The following is a 23,416-nucleotide window of genomic DNA, read 5'->3' as shown; positions in this document are numbered from 1 at the left end:
ATTTTCTTGATATACATCTTGATGAAGTATTTTTATAATATACTCAGAATTCAAATTATCACACTCTGAATTTTTAAAATATGCAGAATTGTTTTCTTGTGAGATCTTGATAATGTCACTTGATTCTTCCTTTTATTTCTCCATATTTCATACAAGCAAGCTGTCTGCCCTTTCTTTCTGTACATCACAACATTTAATCAAATGAATAAATCTTAAATGCTTTAAATTCCTCCAGGATAAATTGATTACATAAATTCCAGACTTTAGTATACACAGTTATGTTTCTTTTAAATTGATCTTTTAATTTATTATCAAGTAACTTAGTAGAAAAAAATCACACAAGACATTTTGCTGACTAGTGCTTATTGTAAACCTTAAGTGATATTTCCAGCTTCTAGAATTGCTTATTCCATATAATAGGGTAGTATTTGCAGAGAGCATAGGCAGTCCAATAATCAAAGTAAAATTTTCTAGATTTTCAATATCTTCCATGAAGTTTTTATGGGCTTTCTCAGCATTTCTTTCCAATGCCATGATGGCTTCTTTAAACAATGTTCTCAGTTTTTTGTTTACAGCCACTGAGCTATAGTTCAAAGCCTCTTCTGACATTTTTGAGCTGGGAATCATACTGATCTTTTATTTTATCTGGGTAAAAAGGAAGCCACTGTGACAGTCTTGTAATACCAGAATAATACACTTATATTTTATTGCTTTTAATAGAGCTGCACCTTCTTCATTTGGGAACCTAAGGAATATTATTTCAGTGGAAAATTACATTCTGATCTTATATAACAACCTTAGCAAACATTCAAAATTCAAAGACCCTGAAACTGAATAAAACTTTTCCTTTTAAATGATTCCTTCCTCTCCCCTATTCCATTGTCGATTGAAATTAAACATGCAATGCTCAATGTATGCCTTCTAGTATTGTGTTCAATTTTGAAGTGATGTATAATTAAGTTATTCAAAAATACATTTTACACTTTCACATATTGCCCCAGGAAATTGGGCTGAGTCTTTGCTGTAATTAGAAATATTCAGAAATAGAAAGATGCAGTTATTTAGAAAAAAAAGGGAAACTCTGGAGTCTGGAAGAATGTATAATACGAGTGAACTCTTTCTTCCAGGTGGTTTAGAATCGTTGAAAAATCTTCAGCAACTGATTGTGGACCACAATCAGTTAATTAGTACGAAAGGTCTTTGTGATATACCTACCGTTACATACCTGGATTGCTCATATAATCATCTTACTGAAGTTGAGGGCATTGAAAACTGTGGATTGCTCCAAATACTGAAGTTGCAGGGAAATTATCTAAGTGAGGTAATTGCTTTGAATTAATTGATTTCTGGGGTTGACACGTTTTTATTTTGATGGAAATATCAACCATGCATTTTAGCAGTTTTGTTTTATTTTTGTTCTTTTTGCTATCAGCAGGATTTGATTTCCAGTTTACGTTAAACTATTTCATACTTTATTTAAAAAATGTTCAACATAGTTGTAATATCTAAATCTATGTTTTTTATAATACTAAATATAATCAAAATTTTTCAGTTATGATTCACTTGTACAAGTGGGAGGAAATTTATATGAAATTCCAAATAAAATTTGTCATGACATGCTTTTGCTAATTAAAATTTGTCACGAAGCACTTTTTATGAAAAAAAACAAATTCTTACTGAAAATAGTTATTAGAAATTTTATTTATACTAAAATTCTCATAACATTATAGTTTGATTTGTGACATGCTGTTTATCAGAATATATCTGTAGTTAGTTTTGGTAAGTTTTAAATTTTTAAATTTGGTGAAGTGACAGAAATATTCTGTTTAATATAAGCTACCAACCCAAATTTAAATGCAGCTTCCATCCTTGGAGAATCATGTTCTACTAAGAGAGTTGCACTTGGATGATAACAGCATTTCAACTATGGAAACATTTTCTTCATATTGGCTGCCTTTACTACAAATCCTGACTATCTCTCAAAACAGGTAAAAATATACTTTGCTTAGTTAAGCTTAAATGCAGTGAATGATTGATGTAAATGTGTGATTGTCATAACAGTAGAAAGGCTGTTAGGTTTTTCTAATAAGTCAAAGAATGTACATCACAATGGATTCGTTATAAATGTAACTATAGAATTTTAAACATTAGTGTATTGACATACCCTCAGATTTTAGTAGAATTTGTCACATACTATGCATTTTGCTTCTTCTCAAAAAATGTACTTATGGAGATTTCTCAGGGCAGGTTTGTTTACTTTTGTAAAGATATAGTCCTTGGAAAATACAGGAGGTAGTTAATTTAATTCAGAAGGATGTTTCATTCTCTCAAGTGGTACTTATTAAGTTCTGGAAGAACGATTTTTAATCTGCTCTCAACTTGCATGTCTTTTTGTAACTGTTAAGATTGATTTAAATTTGATTTCCCTAAGGATATAAAGTAACACTTTAAAAAAATACCTTAACGTTAAATCGAGATGGGTACCTGCCACAGAAGATCCATATGAAACCCTCAAACATCTGGATCTTTGCATGGAATAACTGTCTAAAACCAAAACAGAAGCACAATATGTGTATGTCTCCCTCTGCTTAATATTTCATTGAGATCTATTCACTCTAATATAATTAATTTGTTCATCAAAGGCACATGGAGTAGGGGAAAGGAACTACCTTTAAAAAGAAGGTGCTTCTGTGAGTTATGCAATTGTTGCAAATAAGTGAACAAGGACAACTCATGTTAATGTGCATACCTATTTTCTGCCCCCAAGCATAGTTTTCTCTCCATCTCTGTCACAACAGTGCTCATCCTTTGAGCACTTATGTCCCAAATGATGTATCTTCCACCTAGTAAACTATTCCACTATTTGACAGATCAAAGACTAAATATGTATTTTTAAATTCCGTCAAATTGTTTCGTCACATCTAAAATATGAAAGTTGATTTGTCTCTGAAAGAATGTTCACTCCAGAATAGCTCTGCCAGATAACAGCATTTAGGTAATTTGGTCTATCACAAACTCACTGGATCTTTTCACAACATTTTTCAGATAAGAAATACAGTTTCAATAGAAATACTCAACCATGCTTTGGACATAGGCGGTAATCATTCAGTAACTGATATATGGAGCATATTTTAAAGAACTAGATCTCAAGCCACATTGATGAGCATAATAATATTTAAAGAATTTAGGAAACATTTCAATCAAGAACACTTTTTGAGATGTGATGCCTTTGTTTTCTTTGGGCAATTTCAATCATCAAAGAAATATTCTGCTTCCAAAAATTAAAATTAATACTAGCTGGTAAACTTTGCCCTATCAACCTGATGTGCCTTGTTTCTCATATCAATCCTATGTGACCAAAAATTTTTATAAACCAGAACTTTTTAAATTTTATAATGATTTTTACTGTAAACCAGCTATAATGGAAAAAATAAAAATAAACTGGAATATTAAAAAATCTTTTGGAGTTGATAGCAATAATTGGGACACTTAAACCCAATAATCCTTATTTATAATTTTGTTTGTTTAACATTATGACACTTGAATATTGAGAGGGTGTTTGCTATTTGGGGGGATACAAAACTGAGTAACATAGTTCCTTACTCTCAAAAAAAAAAAAAACCTCATAGGAATAAAATAACTTAATCTACTGAATTTAGCTACAAAAAAGTGGTAAAATTTTTTTTCTGTGGAAAGGTTCATTTGTGCCATATGTATGTGTAACTGGGTCACCATCCTGTGCAGTAGAAAAAAAATTGTATTAGGGAAATAACAATAAAAAAGCGGTAAAATTTTTATGTAGTATATGCTATTTTGAATTTTTAAATAATATTGTCACTTACATTTGAATATATTTTGTATGGGTCTTTCAAACTTCTTTGCACAAGTAACCTTCTACCATTTCGGAGAGGATGAAAGTGTAATTCTTGAGGGCACCAAGGAAATGTGACTGATAGAAATGAACATACAGAATAATGAAATTATTTCCTAAAACCATAGTGAAAAATAATCTTCAAACTTCAGACTTTCACAAGCTAATACCATCAGCTGTAGAAATTACCCATTTTACATTAAGCTTTTACATGTGCAGTGATTTTTTTTCAGAACTATATTAGGTTTGGTAAAAATGCAGGGTCAACAGAACTGGGTTTGAATTCTGATTCTATAGCTTATCTGTTCATTGACATTGATCAACTCTTTTCTCACTACCTGATCCTCGGGTTTTTCGTGTGTGAAAGGGTAGTAATTACCTAGCTTACCTGGATATTTTAATGATTCTCCCAAAAGGAAAATGTTATGTAAATACATTTTGCAAAGCTTGCAAAGAATATTGGATTTGTGGTAGGTATGTTTTTTAAATTGTAGGTAATTTTTGATAAATATTTTTTCATCAGAAGGAAGGAATTATGTATCCATATGCTTTTTTTCTCTTCCAACAAATGAAACACATATAAAGAGTGATACTTAGTACATATTGTTTGAAATACTTGTTTCATCCTGACTTCTGTTTTAAATTTTCATTAGGACATGTGACTGTTTTAAGTTTTTCTCAGTGGAGTTCTAACTGGAAGACTCTCCAGCTTCATAAGCCTTTCTACTTCCAATGAGACCCTAAGTAGGAGCAGAAAGTGGAAACTATTATCCATTGGCTGCTCATTGTACAAATCTTTTACTTTTTGTCGTCTTTGAAATTTATATCTTTTTTATGCCTAGGGCTAATGTGACAAGGTCAAATGGTATTAGGTTTTCACTAATGTCCTTTGTCTTTCTGGTTTGAATTTTCTTGGAAAAAAATATACACAGAATGTTACTAGAGGAAAAGTTCTACAGGTTAAAAAAAAAAGGATTCTCCTATTAGGTTTCTACCATCCTGATGAATAGTCATAAAGGCGAATGAATAGCCAGTTTACTTGATTAAAATTTCCAAAAGAGAAAAGGAACATAATTCTAAATGTATGGTAATCCAAAAAGATAAAGTTTTGATAGTGTAAAAAATATGTAGTCAAACATTTCTGTACTTGAGTTGATTTATGCAAAGGGATTTTTTACTTTTAATTCCAAATCTTTATTAGTTATTTTTAACTAATGTCTCATGTAACCTATATGTTACCAAATATTGCCGTATGACTTATTGGTTAAAAATGTGAGATATTCTGAATAAAGAGAAAACATTATTATTAGTCTTTAAAATCCTTTTAGAAGAAGGGCAAAGATTACAAATAGACTAAAGGTAAAAAGAAATCCTAGTTTTATTGTAATGAATACATTTATTAGAATCATATTTTCAGTTGAAAAACTTAAATGTCTTACTCGTAATAATAATCTAGAATGCCTGAGTAGGAAGTGCTATAAAATTAGGATCCAATTCAATAAAAATGTATTGGAAAAATTTTAAGTTTCTTTCTTTCTTTTTCAGTGTGCATGTGACACTTCAGTAAGTTTTACTGTTAAGGAGTATGTGTACAAATCATGAAATGTGTTTATATTGTAACGGCCAATATTTGATCACTTTTCTTTTCTTTTTTTGATTTTTTTTCCTGGAAATAGTTTTTAAGAAGTAGTGTTATAAAGGTGGTATAAATAGTAATATTGTACTTGGGATTTGGCTACATTTAGAGAGATCTTTTTTCCAGACTCATTATTTAGTCTATTTTGTCATCGGTAGCATCTTCTGTCTCTCTTCTAATGCAGGACAGCATAATACAAGAGAGGAGTTCAGGTCTCTACAAGGGTTGGTTTTGTGCAATGAGACTTCCAGTCGGTATTATTCTGTAAGGTTCTGATCTCACAATAACAGTACTTTTTTTTTTTTTTTTTTTTTTTAACCATGGCAGTGTGTTGGTAGAATAAAGATGTAAAAATTCCTGCAAGGACAACTGGAGGGACAGTATAAAAACTGAAAAAGTAAAATAAGTACATATCATTGCATACTTTTTTTCTTTTTTGTACCAGCAAGTACTCCTTTAGTGGAAGCAGATATGAATCTTTAACACTTATAGTAGGGGTTAGTTCCGAAGACTTTTGTTTTTGTGATGGGAATATATCTGGTACAAAGAAATTTTTGTCCTGTGTAAAGATTAGATAATCTTGCTTCATGTTTATTGCCAAATGGCTAGGGTAATGTGATATAAGGTAACAAAGTATGAACTTATCTTAGATGGAAATACAAATCAGACTAAAATTAATTTTACCTTCATAGCTTTTGTTAACCAATACCATAAATGTTTTGAATATCATTTATGTTCCCTGTTTGGAATGGATCCTTAATGACGATTGTATCTTAGAAAATGATAGAAACTTTTAAAGGTGGGAGAAATTTTATTATTACTAAATTTGAATATGCTTGCATTAATAATGAGTATTAATTTTAAATATTAGTATATCTCTGCCAAACTTGAGTCTGTTCTATCAATATAAAACAGTTTCTATTCTTGTGTTCCTAAGTGCATATTTTCCAACTTAAAAATAACCCCAGGGTAACCTTCCAGACTTACAGTACTTGTAATACTTTCAATCAAGTAAACAAAACCTTTTTTAAATTAAAAAACAAAACTAGTAGCTCTAGTTTTGTTGTCAAAAAATAAAAATAAATTTTTTTATGTTTTTACCTCTTAGTGGTTTGTTATTTGTTTGAGCCAAGAAAAAATACATAGAAAATATGAATTTTTTGTTAGTGTGGCCATATACATAGACAAAACAAGCAATAACAAAAAACATTTATTTTTATTTAAATACCAAGACCCATTAAGACTCATGATATTTATAATTGATATTGGCAATTTCATAATTTCTCTTTAGAAATGAATATAAATCTTCCATTATAGAACACTTAGAATCATAATTGCTGCACTTTTAGTAATTAATGTTAGTAAATGTTATTATTGCATTTTATTATGAAAATGAAATTTTATATGGTTACATATTTCTGCCAAATTTATAATTTATAACATTATGTAATTGTTATATAAATATATTATATAGCTACATTAATAATTTTGATAGCATTCCAATTTAAAATTTTTATAGAGTCCATTTTTGTTTTCAGCTTGACAAAAATCATACCACTTTTTCATTTTGTTTCATTGGAAAAACTAGATGTCAGCAACAATTGTCTCTCTGGTAAGTTTATCATAATCTATAGTTGTTTTATAAATAATATGCTTTTGAGTTCCTGTTCCAAGTATGGTAAGGAGTTGTTTTGGGTAGATGCGTTAATGACACCTACAAATAACATATCTAAGGTGTAAAGGAGGAAAAGTATCTCCTCTGCCTTCTCAGGCTAGGCAGAAATAAGCTAATTAAGTGAGATAAACAGAAGAAAAGAATATGAGTTGTTGTTGTTGTTTTGTCTTTTTAGGGCCGTACCTGTGGCCTATAGAGATTCCCTGGCCAGGGGTCTGATCAGAGCGGTAGCTGCTGGCCTACACCACAGCCACAGCAATGCCAGATCTGAGCCGTGCTTAACTGTGTGTTTTTTAACCTGTACGTGGGAGTCTCACTAGAAAAATAAAGACCCCAAGAAGCAGTTAGAATTGAACTTAAGCAGTGCGCCGAGCAAAGAGTGGTAAATTGTGGAAATGTGGCGAGGCAGAGGCGCTTGGGTAAGGTAGTTAATTGGATGGAAAAGTGACCAGGGAATAAAGACCAGTTTAACAAGTTTGTATATATTTCCCTTGGCCTCAATTTCCCGTCCTTGTGATAAGAATGTCTCTCTGCTTCTGGTATAGGGCGAACATCTTTCACATGGGAATTTAATCTCGCTTTTAAGAAAAAAAAAAGGAAGGTCAGAGGGCCCGTGCATCTGCTCTTTTTTAAGTGCCTTTGACTCAAAATAGTCAGAATGCCAGAATGGCATATTGGGGTACCATGTGTTCTAAGCTCCTTCAAATGTGTGGTGAAATAATTCAATTAAGCATTTCTTTCCACTTTAAAAATCCTATTTGTTCTATATCTTTCTGACAAATCTGGGGAAATAGCACGTTTGTATTTTTATATCTTTTATGCATGAAATATTGAAGATAAGTAAACAAACATGTCCCACTTGTTTGGTGACTCCTAACAGAGGAGACGTCCATTAAAAGTTTACTAAAGAGTGTTGAATTGATTTGGTGAGGTAATTCCTCCACCAGAATTTTTCCATCTCCCTTTTCCATCAGTCCCCTCACAGAGACAATCACAGTTCTAAATTTGTTACGACAAGTTAAATTTGACTTCTGTATCTTCATATTAATGAGTCAAATAGTATGTTCTTTTTTGACCCTAGATTTCTTTGTGACCTTCATTCATGTGAACTTCATACCATCACTTGTTCAGTTGTTTGTATCAGTAGTCTTTCTTTTTTCCCCTAAAATGAAGTGCATTGTATAAATATGTCACGATGTGTCCATTCTACAGATGATCAATATTTTAATTGCTGCTTGTGGCTACCATGATTATAAAGTTCCTGTGGAAATTGTTTTATAAATATTTTTGTAAACATGTATTATTAGTTCTCTTGGGTGAATGCCTAAGAGTGTAACTGCCGGATAACAGAGTAGGTGTATGTTTGACTTCATGAGAAATGGATGAAACTGTCTTGCAAAGTAGTTGCAACACTTTACTTCCCCATCAGTGACGTATGAGAGTTCCAGTCATTCTGTTATATAAGGTATTCCGTATTGCACTGTTTATCTCATTGTGGTTTAGGTTGCACTTCCCTGAATAATTACGATATTGAACCTCTGCATACATTTACTGATAATTTTTGTATATTCCTTTGTGTCTATTCAGGTGTCCCTACCATTTTAGAAGTTTGGTTATTTGCATTTTATTGACTTGTACAGTAAATTCTTTATTGTAGATGAAATTCTTTATCAGATGTGTATGTTCTGTAAATGTTTTCTCCCTGTTGTTTTACCTATTAGTTTTGTTAATTGTATCTTTAGATGAACAAATTTTAAATTTTGATGAAACTTTACTAGTTTTTTATCTTTTTAAATGATTTTTATTTTTTCCATTATAGTTGGTTTAGTGTTCTGTCAATTTTCTACTTTACAGCAAAGTGACCGAATCGCACACACACATACACACACACACACACACATGCATATGTATACATTCTTTTTCTCACATTATCCTCCATCATTTTCTATCACAAGTAACTGGATATAGTTCCTTGTCCTATATATGCAGCAGGATCTCATTTCTTATCCACTCCAAATGCAATAGTTTGCATCTGTTAACCTCAGACTCCTAGTCCATCCCCCACCCTCCCCCTTGGCAACTACAAGTCCATTCTCCAAGTTCATGCATCTCTTTTCTGTGGAAAGGTTCATTTGTGGCATATATTAAGATTCCAGATATGAGCAATATCATATATTTGTCTTTCTCTTTCTGACTTACTTAGTATGAGAGTCTCTAGTTCCATCCATGTTGTTGCAAATGGCATTATTTTCTTCTTTTTATGCCTGAGTAGTAGTCCATTGTGTATTGGAAGTATCGTGCATTGTAGTAGACCACATCTTAATCTATTCATCTATCAGTGGACATTTAGGTTGTTTCCATGTCTTGGCTATTGTGAATAGTGCTGCAATGAACATATGGGTGCATGTGTCTTTTTCAAGGAAAGTTTTGTCTGGATATATGCCCAAGAGTGGGAATTCTGGGTCCTATGGTAGTTCTATATTTAGTTTTGAGGTACCTCCATACTGTTTTCCATAGTGGTTGTACCAATTTACAGTCCCACCAATAGTGTAGGAGGCTTCCGTTTTCTCCACACCCTCTTCAGCATTTATTATTTGTTGGCTTGTTAATGATGGCCATTCTGACAGATGTGAGGTGGTACCTCATAGTAGTTTTGATTTGCATTTCTCTAATAATTAGTGATGTTGAGCATTTTTTCATGTGCCTGTTAGCAATATGTATATCTTCTTTGAAGAAATGTCTATTCAGGTCTTTTGCCCATTTTTCAATTGGGTTGTTGGTTTTTTGGCTGTTGAGTTGTATAAGTTGTTTGTATATTTTAGACATTAATCCCTTGTCAGTTGCATCCTTTGAAACTATTTTCTCTCATTCCATAGATTATCTTTTGATTTATAATAGTTTTTCCTTTCTGTGTCCTTTGTAATATTTTTTGACCTCTGGATTGAGGTGATTTTCTACAGAAATCTTGTACTTTTCGTTTTTACCTTTAGGTCTATAACCCACTTGAAATTAATTTTTCTGAAAAGTATGAAATATAGGATGAGTTCCGGTTTTAAAAGTGGATTTTTAGTTGTTCCAGCAACATTTGTTGAACAAACTGTTTTCATCATTGAATGACTTTGGTGTCTTTATCAAAATATTGATTTACATTTGGCCTACTTTGGCATATATTCCTATTAACTGCTTTTCTCTTAATGGCAGGGCATATTTTCCTATTTATTTTCATGTTGAATAATTTTTAACTGTATGCTGAACATTGTACACAAGACAGTTTATGGAGTGTGGTGGTGGTTGTCTTCCATTTAGAAGGTAGCAGGTGTAATGGCAGGCAGTTAAAGTACTGATGGATAATTTTGTTTCTGTCAGCCATAATTTTATTCTCTCCTAGAACAAGTCGTTTTAGCTTTCTTTCCTTGGTGCGTGCTCTACCCCAGGGCATTGTCTTCACTCCTAATGCAGGCTTTTTGGATTTTAGCTGAACCTCTGGGATATGCAGTTAAGTCTCATTTGGCTGTGCTGAAACTCCAGTGTCTTTCACTGCTGCATGGACTACAATGTCACTTTCAAATCTTACCCCATAGCAGGTTATTTCTGCGAGGTTTTTCAGAGTCTTGCCCTACCTGTGTGGCTCCTAGCACTTCTCCAAGAACCTGCAGTAAATCCTCACTTAGACTTCTTCCCCTACCTCCTCTCCCCAACATTATCTCCTATCAGCTTCTCCCAAGACTTTCACCATCTATTCTAGCTTCACATTTAAACTTGGCTGCTTCGCTTAGCAGAACAGCCTCTTTACTTGGTTTCCACTTTCCTGCTCTCAAGTGGTAAAGTGCTTTATGCAGAAAACCATTGTGATTGTCAGCCCACCATGTGTGCTTCCCTTTTCTCAGAGTCAGACCTAAAAACAGGTGCTACATATCTACTGTTCAGTTTTATGAATTTTTTCTGTGGGAGAGCAATTCTAGTATAAATTACTCTTAGCCTACCCTAGATTGACCTACTGTTTTTACTTTTGAAAATATAAATAAATATAATTCTGTTTAGGCATCTGTTCAGTTTTACCACTATCCTATTACTTTTTTAGATTTTGTGTTTACAATTTGGCACAAACTGTTCTAAGCCCATTACACAAATGATCTCATTTAATTCTCACCCATGAGATAGATATAAACCTGCATCATCAAGCGGTTGTATGATTTCCATAAATTCACACAGCTGGTCAATAATAGAAATATGTATTTTGACAGCAGAGTATATGTTCTGAATATAGTCTCCTTTTAAAAGCATATCATATTCTACAGAATAAATCATTTTTGTTGCTTTTCTTTAATAGCTAACTAATAAAACAGTCATTGATTTATGATTATTTTTATCTGTGATACCTTTCATAATAATTTGTATTGCTTATTTTCTACAGATCTTGCAAATACCATAAGGTGGTTTGATGCGTGCTTTTCTCTCCGTGAATTGTCTCTCATTGGAAATCCACTTCTTCAAGAAATAAACTGGAGGTAAAGAAATATTGTTACACTTTATGTACATAGTTTATTAGAGCTGCAAACGCAATTTGATAAAAATTGTTCTGTGTGTACTAATTGCTTGGGAAAAGTTAAAAAAATTAATTGAAAATCTATTCAAAGTAAAAGTTTTGTAAACATAATTTAAGAAATATCTTCTGCCTAAAATAATTTTTGTACATGTATAAACTAATGCAACTTTGATATAATAATTCTTACCCATACCATTGATTATCTGCCAGTTTTAATATGATGTTAACTTGGGCTTTGTTTTTACAGCAAAGACATTTGTTAGGAATTCCTTTTTATGAATCATCTCAATTTCATAGTTTGCTATTTAAAATTATTTCCTTTTTGCCAGTAATTTGATTTTGTTTTATTTTCTTAAAGAAAGTTAATGTCTGTTGACACATGTATTATAAGAATTATCAATTTGTGTCTTTCTTTGGAATATTGCAGTACCTAGATGTAAATTTAAAAAAATGTGATTTTTTTTTAAATGAAATTTCTGTTTTAAAAAATTTCTCTAATCTGAAACTCTCATACTATGCTAACACCATTTCCATCAAGTTATCCACCATCGTTTTCATAATCAGGTTTTTTTAGGTAATTTACCTATCATAAAATTTATCAATATGTTTGAGTGTGAACACTGTGTAAGAACTACCACGCCCAAGATATTGAACATTTTCATCACCTTGAAAAATTACTTCATGCCACTTGGTCAGTCCCCTCCTCCAGGACTTGAAAAATGTCTCTCCGCTCTCTTGTTGTAACCCCTGTTTCTAATGAGAAGTCTATGGATATTCTTATCTTCATTCCTCTGTCTGAGGATGCTTTGAAGAGTTTTCGTTTTATTGGTGGTTTTCAGCAGTTTGATTAGTATGTGCCTTGGTGTGGTTTTATGTAGATGTACTCTGCTTAGGATTTCTTGTTTATTTGCTTCATGTTGGTTTTTTTTAATTGAAGTAGAGTTGATTCACAATGTTATGTTAGTTTCAGATGTACAACCAAGTGATTCAGTTATATAGTCCTAGATATTTTTTCAGTCTTTTCCATTATGGGTTATTATGAGATATTGAATATATTTCTCCGTGTTCTATAGTAGGTCCTTATTGTTTATCTGTTTTATATATACTAGTGTGTATCTGTTAATCCCAGACTCCTAATGTATTTCCCTCTGCCCGTGCCTTTCTCTTTTAGTAAACCCTGTGTGTTTTCTATGTCTAGTTCTATTTTGTAAATAAGTCCATTTGTATCATTTTTTAGATTCTACATATAATTGCTATTATTTGATATTTGTTTTTCTTTGGCTAACTTACTTCACTTAATATGATAATCTCTAGATCCATCCATGTTGCCATAACTCTGCTTAAAATTTATTGAATATCTTAGATATAATGGATTTATAGTTTACATAAAGTTTTGAAAAAATTTGGCCACTAGTTTTTTTGTTTTTTGTTTTTGTTTTTTTTGGGGGGGGCGCTAGTTTTTCAAATATTTTTCTTCCTCCTTTCTATGTTGTCTTCATAGGACTCTAACTTCACCAATGATAAGCCACTTAATATATACATCAGAAGTTGCTTTGCTTGTACTTATATTTATTATACTTTTTTCTACCTGTATTTCAGTCTTACTCATTATCACTGTGTCTTCAAATTCTGTGATAATTTCTTCTTGTTTATCGACTCTGCTGTTAATCCCATAGAGACTGTTTTTCAGTTCAGATCAGATATTGTGATTTCTGTTTCTAGAAGTTTCCTCTTTTTAACATTTAAAATTTCTCTCTAGCCATGCTCATATTTTTCTGAATCATTTTGAACATATGGATATTATTTATAATAACCGTTTTAACATCCTTATCTGTTAGTTTTATCACCTCTATAATTTTGAGGTCTATTTTCATTGATTTTTTTTTCTGATTTTGGGTCATATTTTCCTGTTTCTTGAATGCTCAGTTAATTTTGGTTGCATGATGGACATTTAAAATTATATACTGTTGATAATTTTGTTTTTTTTTTTCCTTTACATAATATCTATTTTGTTTCTGACATGCAGCATCTAAGTTACTTGGAGTTAGTCAGATGCTTTCAAAAACTTCCTTTTAAGTTCTCTTAGCAAAGCCCCAAAGAAATCTTTAGACACTGGTAAAATGAAGATAATAATGGTACCTATCTTGTGGGACAGCCGTTAGATTTGAATGGGATGATATACATATTTTGTTGAGAAAAAGTCCTAGCACATGGTGAGCACATATGCATCTATTATTTTCTATTACTAAGTTAACCAGATTTTATATGGGTTATTTAGTGTATGTCCACTGTATGAAACCAGTGTCCTAACATGTTGGACATTCTAAGAGAAATTCAGTATAATCTATGATTTCAAATAATTTTTATAATCTTGTTAGAGATAGAAAAAGTATGCAAAAATTATTACCATGAAAGCTAATGGTAGCAAACACTGATACAGTATGTACTTTGTGCCTAGCACTGTTCTTATTTAATCCTCACAATTTGCCTAATGAAATAGCTACCTAGTGTTCCCATATTATACCTAAGGAAACTGAGTTACGAAAAGGCTAAATAAGTTGCCCAATTTCACAGCTAGCAAGTAGAAGACCCAGGATGCAAATCCATGCATTTCAGCTCCAGGATCTGTGCTCTTAATTCTTATATTTTAGTAGCTAATAAAATACAAGTGTCAGATGATTGTTGTAGATAATAGATATGCCTTAGAAGTTTGTAAATATTATCTTCATTTAGTGTGACCAGGAAAAAGAAAAGTACTTTTTGTGTGTATGTGTGCTTTTTTAGGGCCACATCCACGGCATACGGAGGTTCCCAGCCTAGGGGTCCAATCAGAGCTTCAGCTGCCAGCCTATACCACAGCCATGACAACATCAGATCTGAGCCACACCTGTGACCTACACCACAGCTCAGGGCAACGCCGAATCCGTACCCACTGAGCAAGGCCAGGGATTGAACCTGCAACCTCATGGTTCCTAGTCGGATTTGTTTCCACTCCTCCAGGACAGGAGTACAAAAAAAGTACTTCTAATGGAGGAAATATACAAAAAAAGGAGGGACTGTTAAAGGTGAAGTTAGACTCTAGAAGAAGACTTGAAATTAGATCTACTCATATTAAGTGGGTATAGTGGGAAGTTGGAAAGAAGCAAGAGATCAAGTACTTACACTGACAGTGTGTCAGAGAGTAGGCTCAGTACCTAGACATGTTACTCCACTTTACAGTGGGTTCTAATTATCATTTTCATTTTATGGTGCTGAGTAGTTATGCTGGGAACCGCAAGGGAAGCCATATCATTTTCATTTTCCAAAGCTATTTACTGAAGGTTAGATACTGTGTGATTTGCTGAGTTGTGGAGTAAGTGATGTGATAGAATTTGAGTTCTGAGGCTTGGAGTTGAGACACTGTGCTCTGCTGTTTCACATGATGTGGTACTGCCAGTTTGAAAAGGGCTTCATGTGCTAGGATAAAAAAGCCTCTCACATCTGCCAGTCATGGAGAGGGATTACAGCATAGTGAATATCTATGTAGGCCTTGTGAATAACCAGCCCAGGTGCATATCTAGTTCCTAGATGTTTCCTAGATGTTTGCCTTTCTCAAGTTAATCATCTCTTTCTTCATCTGTAAAATGAGAATAATAATAGTACCTATGTCATAGGATGTGTTCCTTATAAGATAGGTTATACCACACGACAGCAAGCTCGGAGATCTTTTTTTCTTTTTTTTGCTATTTCTTGGGCCGGTCCTGTGGCATATGGAGGTTCCCAGGCTAGGGGTCGAATCGGAGCTATAGCCTACGCCAGAGCCACAGCAACGCGGGATCCGAGCCGCGTCTGCAACCTACACCACAGCTCACAGCAACGCCGGATCGTTAACCCACTGAGCAAGGGCAGGGACCGAACCCGCAACCTCATGGTTCCTAGTTGGATTCGTTAACCACTGCACCACGACGGGAACTCCAAGCTTGGAGATCTATATGGTTTAATATAATCGAAGGGTTTTTGTTTTGTTTTGTTTTGTTTGTCTTTTTGCCATTTCTTGGGCCATTCCCACGGTATATGGAGGTTCCCAGGCTAGGAGTCTAATCGGAGCTGTAGCTGCTGGCCCACGCCAGAGCCACAGCAACGAGGGATCCGAGCCGCATCTGCTACCTACACCACCGCTCATGACAACGCTGGATCGTTAACCCACTGAGCAAGGGCAGGGATCAAACCCACAACCTCATGGTTCCTAGTCGGATTGATTAACCACTGCGCCATGACACGGGAACTCCAAAGGGTTTTTTTTTTTTTTTTTTTTTGAATTGTTTACATTACATCTGCCATCAGGTTGGCCTGTTTGAGCTGACCCAAACTCGGGCTGCTTCCACTTTGTGGCTCCTGTTGTATAACTTCAGTGGAACCTCACTTTTTTAGGTAGTAGATTGTGGTGGGAGGAAAAGACCACCAGGAAAGCACAACTGACATTTAACCAGTTTGCCCTCAAAAGTGGCAGTGCTCACTGATCTTATGTTGTATTGGCTGTAGCTAATCACATGGCCAAACTAACTGCAAAAAAAGCTAGGAAACCCGGAGAACATGAGTATTCGAACACACTGTTATCCCATGTGTGTTCTCTGAGGGGTAAATAGGTGAGGAATAGATACATTGCCACATGAAAGCGCTTCATATTAGTGCCTAGCACATAGCACACCTGACAAATGCTAGCCATTATTTTTTTAAAATTTTTATTGAACTGATTTACAATGTTGTCTTAGTTTCAGGTGTACAGCAAAGTGATTTAGTTAAACACACACATAGAATTTTTTTTACATTCTCTTCCATTATATATGTTATTATAAGATTTTTGAGTATGGTTCACCAGGCTACACACTAGATTCTTGTTGGCTATCTATTTTATATATGATTGTGTGTATATTTTGATCCCAAGCTCCAATTTACCCTCACCCCACCTTTCCCCTTTGGTAGTCTTAAATTTGTTTTCTACATCTATGAGTTTATTTCCATTATGTAAATAAATTCATTTGTATCTTTTTTTTTAGAGTCCATGTATAAGTGACATCATATGATATTTGTCTTTCTCTTGTCTGGCTTACTTCACTTAATGTGATAATCTCTAGATCCATCCATGTTACTGCAAATGGCATTATTCTTTTTATGGCTGAGTTATATAGTCCATTGTGTATATATACCACATCTTCTTTATTCATTCCTCTGTCAGTGGATATTTAGGTTTCTTCCATGTCTTGGCTCTTGGAATTAGTGCTTCTATGAACACTATGGTGCATGTATCTTTGGGAATTAGAGTTTTTTCCACATACATACCCAGGAGTGGGATTGCAGGATCGTACGATAGCTCTATTTTTTACCTTTTTAAAGCAACCTCCATACTGTTTTCCATAGTGCCTGTATCACTTTACATTCCCACAAACAATGTAGGAGGTTTTCTTTTTTTTTCCACATCCTCTCCAGAGTTTATTATTTATAGATTTTTTTTGTTAATGGCCATTCCATCAGGTATGAGGTGATACCTTATTGTAGTTTTGATTTGCATTTCTCTAATAATTAGCAATGTTAAGCATATTTTCATGTCTCTTTTGAACACCTGCATGTCTTCTTTTGAGAAAAGCCTATGTCTTCTGCCTATTTTTTGATTGGGTTGCTTGTTTTTGGATATTGAGCTGCATGAGTCATTTGTATATTTTGGAGCTTAATCCCTTCTTAGTTGCTTCATTTGCAAATATTTTCTTCAATTCTCTGGGTTGTCTTTTCATGTTGTTGATGATTTCCTGTGCTGTACAAAAAGTGTTTAAGTTTAATTAGGTCCCATTTGTTTATTTTTGGTTTTTTAATTTCCATTATTCCAGGAGACAGATCCAAAAAAATATTCATACACACAGGAATTCTATAGAATGTGGTCAACAGGGCTTGAAATTTTACATTGGAATTTTTTGATGTTTCATTGGCAGTGCTAGCCATTATTTTTAGGGAGCTATAGAAAAAAATTGAATAGTTGTGTGAAAAGGGAAATAGTAATCGAGGAAGCTTTTTTTCAATAGAAAAGTAACAAGAGATTAGGGAAAAGTAGCTAAATTAGAGTCCAAGCATTAAAAATGGCTAAAATTAAGTAGTAGAAGTGACCCGATATTATTGCACAGATCCTTCTAGTTCAGAGTAGGCCTTGTATGCCTTGTATTTAGTAAACATTCAAAATTATTTGTTGAGGGAGTTCCCATCGTGGCACAGTGGAAGCGAATCTAACTAGGAACCATGAGGTTGCAGGTTCGATTCCTGGCCTTGCTCAGTGGGTTAAGGATCTGGCGTTGCTGCAAGCTGTGGTCTAGGTTGCAGTCTCGGCTTGGATCCCGCATTGTTCTGGCTGTGATGTAGGCCAGCAGCTACAGCTCCAATTCACCTCGTAGCCTGGGAAACACCATATGCCGTGGGTGTGGCCCTAAAAAAAAATAATTATTTGTTGAAGTAATACATTACTGAATTTAATTACATTATAATGTGTAAAAACTTGGGAAAATGCATATTTCTGCCCCTCTAATTTTTCTTTTGAATTTATTTAATTTTAGTGATTGAAAATCTTATTTTCTGTATATTAAGAATTTATATTATTATCGATTTGCAGTAATTATTAGTATCTGGAGTTCTAAAATTGGAGTCCTCAGACTCCTGGGGAGCCATAGTGTTTATCAGATTCTCCAAGTTTCCTAAGAAGCTGATCTTAGGACAAGTTGTTATAGGAAATGTTAGTAACTATTGGTTAATGTCAAATCATAAGGGAATCAGAAATTATAAGTATTTAAAGAATTTTCGTGTATATGTGAAAAGGCCGCCTAAGCATGTTTCTAGGCCTCTTGCCAGCTTGGTGAAGGACTCCTTCTTCTGAAGTGGAAGCACACTCACCATCCAGATGTACTAGCTTACACTCTAGGGCCGTACTTCTCTTCCGTTGAGACTGAAAGCACTAATCCCCAAGTTCTGGATCCTTATTTCCAGGAACCGCATCTTAGAGTGAAATTTCCCATACAAAAAGAAGAGTATAATTAGGTCCCAAAGCCTGCTTGGCAGATGATATTATTTATAATGAAAAGGTCTAATGAGTATTTTTAGAGAGATATTTTTATTCCCCCAAGTAAGTGTATAGAACAAGTTATATACTTTGTATACAAAGACAAATTTTAGAAAGTAGTTGTGCTCATTACTCAAAGCAAGCTCTTTAGGGAGCAATGGTTTTTCTACTAGGTGTTGGGCAATAGGACATGACTTCTGTTGCTTTTCAGGTATCAGTTACCATCTGAACAGCTGCCATGTTGCCAGTTGCAAACAACTAGAAACAAAACTATGTCCTGATAATATTTTAATTTATTTATTTTTCATTATTTCATTTGTAGGAAATAAAAGCACATATTTTATTGAATATATGTATATGTGCCTGTTGTAAAATCTACTGATTTAACAATGTTATAAGTATATAAGGATAAATATTCACATTTTACTCTACTTACTAAGTATATGTGCTTTACAGTTTTATAGAAAATATGTAATTAGAAATAATACTGAAAGAAAATAGATATAAATACTTAGCTGTTATAATTTTTGTGTTTAAATAAACTTTTCTGGACCAGAGTAATAATACAAACTTGAAAATTTTACCTATAAAATTTTACTTAGGTCACTTGCCCTAATACAGCTTTCCTAATTTTAAAAAGTTCATTTACCTAAAAGATTTAAAATCCAGTAATCTATAAAGTGTGGATTTGTTAATGTAAGGATACACCCAAACTTTAACCAGTGTGTTCCAATGAACTTTATATAGCCCCCTGATACCAACTAAAGCATTAGTTAAAGATTTTCCCACTTGGCTTCTTGCTTTCATGTCCAGCCAGTGATAGCATGAACAAAACTGATGTACTAAGAAAAATTTCTTTTTAAAATTTAATCCAGAGATTCAGTTTGGAATTTCCTTTGGGAATGTGTTTCATTCATTAATGATTAATAGAGCTTCTTAAGTGACAGAATATTCACCAGGAAGTTTTCACTAAATGAAATATTGACTCAGCCCTTGAGTAGGAGAAGCCCAGCTGGAAAAACTAAGGTTGAGATCTTGCAGTGTCTTTATACTTCATTTCCAACATGAATCAACTTGTTACAGCACTTTCTAATATATTTATCATAGACTCTTATAAGGCTGCGTTTGAATTTAAAGCCAATCCATGCCCTACTAACTTATATAAATCTCACTACTATTTGTTAAAAAAAACTGAAAAAAATGTTTAAATAAAACACGAACTCCAATCTGGATATTCATTATGTAATTCATAAATTTCAAGACACTGTCATATCTTTTTTTTTTTTTTGTCTTTTTCAAGACACTGTTACACTCTTGAAGAGCCAAAATAAAGTTTTACATCCAAAAAAAGTTCAAAATATTCTGACTCAAATAAACTGGGAACTTTTTGTGTAAAGGTGATGAATGTAACATCAAAATTTTCCAAACAGAGTTCCCGTCATGGCGCAGTGGTTAACGAATCCGACTAGGAACCATGAGGTTGCGGGTTCGGTCCCTGCCCTTGCTCAGTTTGTTAACGATCCGGCGTTGCCGTGAGCTGTGGTGTAGGTTGCAGACGCGGCTCGGATCCCACGTTGCTGTGGCTCTGGCGTAGGCCGGTGGCTACAGCTCCGATTCGACCCCTAGCCTGGGAACCTCCATATGCCGCGGGAGCGGCCCAAGAAATAGCAACAACAACAACAATAACAACAACAACAAAAAAGACAAAAAAAAAATTTTCCAAACATAAAATTTCAACCCCTGTTGACCCAGATTCTCTAGAATTATTGTGTGTAGCTAAAATATTATACTTAATGACATCTATATCAATAACTGTGTCCAAAATACAGTCCACGATGATAAAACTATCATTTTCCCCCTGGCTTACCTGATATCAATTAGCATCTCAATATCTTCCACGTGATCCCAGTTGCAACCCCTAAGAACAACTCTAATGACCCATATTGTATTTTATTTATTTTTCATTTCTTTGGTTATCTGGTGCATAAATATTTGTTTTATTGAATAAAATATTTATGGAGTTCCCATTGTGGCTCAGCAAGTTAAGAACCCAACCAGTATCCATAAATATGTGGGTTCAGTCCCTGCCCTCACTCTGTGGGCCTAGGATCTGTGGTTGCTAAAATAAATAAAATATTTGTGGTAAAATATTGATCTGTTCCTTAACCTGATTGGGCAAATTATTATATTTTTGCCTCTTGAATTGTATTAAATTATCTGTAAAATGGCCCTTCAGAATACTCCCAAAGACATTCTATGATGCCACCATCAGCCTAATTCCAAAACCAGACAAAGATACCACCAAAAAAGAAAACTATCGGCCAATATCTTTGATGAATATAGATGAAAAAATTCTCAACAAAATCTTAGCCAACCAAATCCAACAACATATCAAAAAGATCACAGACCATGACCAGGTAGGGTTCATCCCAGGTTCACAAGGATGGTTCAACATACGCAAATCAATCAACGTCATACACCACATTAACAAAAGAAAAGTCAAAAATCATATGATCATCTCAATAGATGCAGAAAAAGCATTTGACAAAGTCCAACATCCATTCATGACCAAGACCCTCACCAAAGTGGGTATAGAGGGAACATTCCTGAACATAAAGCCATTTATGATAAACCCACAGCAAATATAATCCTCAATGGGGAAAAACTGAAAGCCTTCTCACTCAAATCTGGAACAAGACAGGGATGCCAACTCTTACCACTGCTCTTCAACATAGTTTTGGAAGTCCTAGCCACAGCAATTAGACAAACAAAAGAAATAAAAGGCATCCAAATAGGAAGAGAAGAGATAAAACTGTCACTGTATGCAGACGACATGATACTATACATAGAAAACCCTAAGGACTCAACCCCAAAACTACTTGAACTGCTTAATAAATTCAGCAAAGTAGCAGGACATAAGATTAACATTCAGAAGTCAGTTGCATTTCTGTATACCAGCAATGAAATATTAGAAAAGGAATACAAAAATACAATACCTTTTAAAATTGCACCTCACAGAAATGCAAATCAAAACTACCATGAGATATCACCTCACACCAGTCAGAATGGCCATCATTAATAAATCCACAAATAACAAGTGCTGGAGGGGGTGTGGAGAAAAGGCAACCCTCCTACACTGTTGGTGGGAATGTAAGCTGGTACAGCCACTATGGAGAACAGTTTGGAGATACCTTAGAAATCTATACATAGAACTTCCATATGACCCCGCAATCCCACTCTTGGGCATCTATCCGGACAAAACTCTACTTAAAAGAGATATGTGCACCCGCATGTTCATTGCAGCACTATTCACAATAGCCAAGACATGGAAACAACCCAAATGTCCATCGACAGATGACTGGATTTGGAAGACGTGGTATATATACACAATGGAATACTACTCAGCCATAAAAAAGAATGACATAATGCCATTTGCAGCAACATGGATGGAACTAGAGAAATCTCATACTGAGTGAAATGAGCCAGAAAGACAAAGACAAATACCATATGATATCACTTATAACCGGAATCTAATATCCAGCACAAAGGAACATCTCCTTAGAAAAGAAAATCATGGACTTGGAGAAGAGACTTGTGGTTGCCTGATGGGAGGGGGAGGGAGTGGGAGGGATCGGGAGCTTGGGGTTATCAGACACAACTTAGAATAGATTTACAAGGAGATCCTGCTGAATAGCATTGAGAACTTTGTCTAGATACTCATGTTGCAACAGAAGAAAGGCTGGGGGAAAAATGTAATTGTAATGTATACATGTAAGGATAACCTGACCCCCTTGCTATACAGTGGGAAAATTAAAAAAAAAATTGCACCTCACAAAATCGAATACCTCAGAATACACCTGACCAAGGAGGTAAAGGACCTATATGCCGAGAACTATAAAGCTTTAATCAAAGAAATCAAAGAAGATGTAAAGAAATGGAAAGATATTCCATGTTCATGGATCGGAAAAATCAATATTGCAAAAATGGCCATACTACCCAAAGCAATCTACAGAATCAATGCAATCCCTATCAAATTACCCATGACATTTTTCACAGAACTAGAACAAACAATCCAAACATTTATATGGAACCACAAAAGACCCAGAATCGCCAAAGCAATCCTGAGAAACAAAAACCAAGCAGGAGGCATAACTCTCCCAGACTTCAAGAAATACTATAAAGCCACAGTCATCAAAACAGTGTGGTACTGGTATCAAAACAGACAGACAGACCAGTGGAACAGAATAGAGAACCTGGAAATCAACCCTGACACCTATGGTCAATTAATCTTTGACAAAGGATGCAAGAGCAAAATATGGGAAAAGAAAGTCTCTCCAGCAAGCATTGCTGGGAAACCTGGACAGCTGCATGCAAAGCAATGAAACTAGAACACACCCTCACACCATGCACAAAAATACACTCAAAATGGCTGAAAGACTTAAATATACAACAGGACACCATCAAACTCCTAGAAGAGAACATAGGCAAAACACTCTCTGACATCATGAATATTTTCTCAGGTCCATCTCCCAAAGCAATAGAAATTAGAGAAAAATAAACCCATGGGACCTAATGAAACTGACAAGCTTTTGCACAGCAAAGGAAACCCAAAA

The 23,416-nt window shown here is 34.2% G+C and overlaps 1 protein-coding gene across 2 annotated transcripts in view; it reads left to right on the top strand.

Moving 5' to 3' along the window:
• The window catches only part of LRRIQ1 (leucine rich repeats and IQ motif containing 1), a 175,425-nt gene that overhangs the window by 36,537 nt on the left and 115,472 nt on the right, over nucleotides 1-23,416 (top strand). For both annotated transcript variants that reach the window (XM_047788336.1, XM_047788337.1), the window contains exons 5-8: nucleotides 1,128-1,321; nucleotides 1,861-1,988; nucleotides 7,046-7,119; nucleotides 11,597-11,690. In XM_047788336.1, the coding sequence (XP_047644292.1) occupies nucleotides 1,128-1,321; nucleotides 1,861-1,988; nucleotides 7,046-7,119; nucleotides 11,597-11,690 (490 nt within the window). The remainder of the gene's footprint in view (nucleotides 1-1,127; nucleotides 1,322-1,860; nucleotides 1,989-7,045; nucleotides 7,120-11,596; nucleotides 11,691-23,416) is intronic.

Source organism: Phacochoerus africanus, chromosome 7 (genome assembly GCF_016906955.1).
Source record: "Phacochoerus africanus isolate WHEZ1 chromosome 7, ROS_Pafr_v1, whole genome shotgun sequence".
In the NCBI taxonomy this organism is placed as follows: Eukaryota; Metazoa; Chordata; class Mammalia; order Artiodactyla; family Suidae; genus Phacochoerus; species Phacochoerus africanus.
The sequence above is the reverse complement of the archived record's forward strand: the minus strand, read 5'-3'. Positions and strand labels throughout refer to the sequence as shown.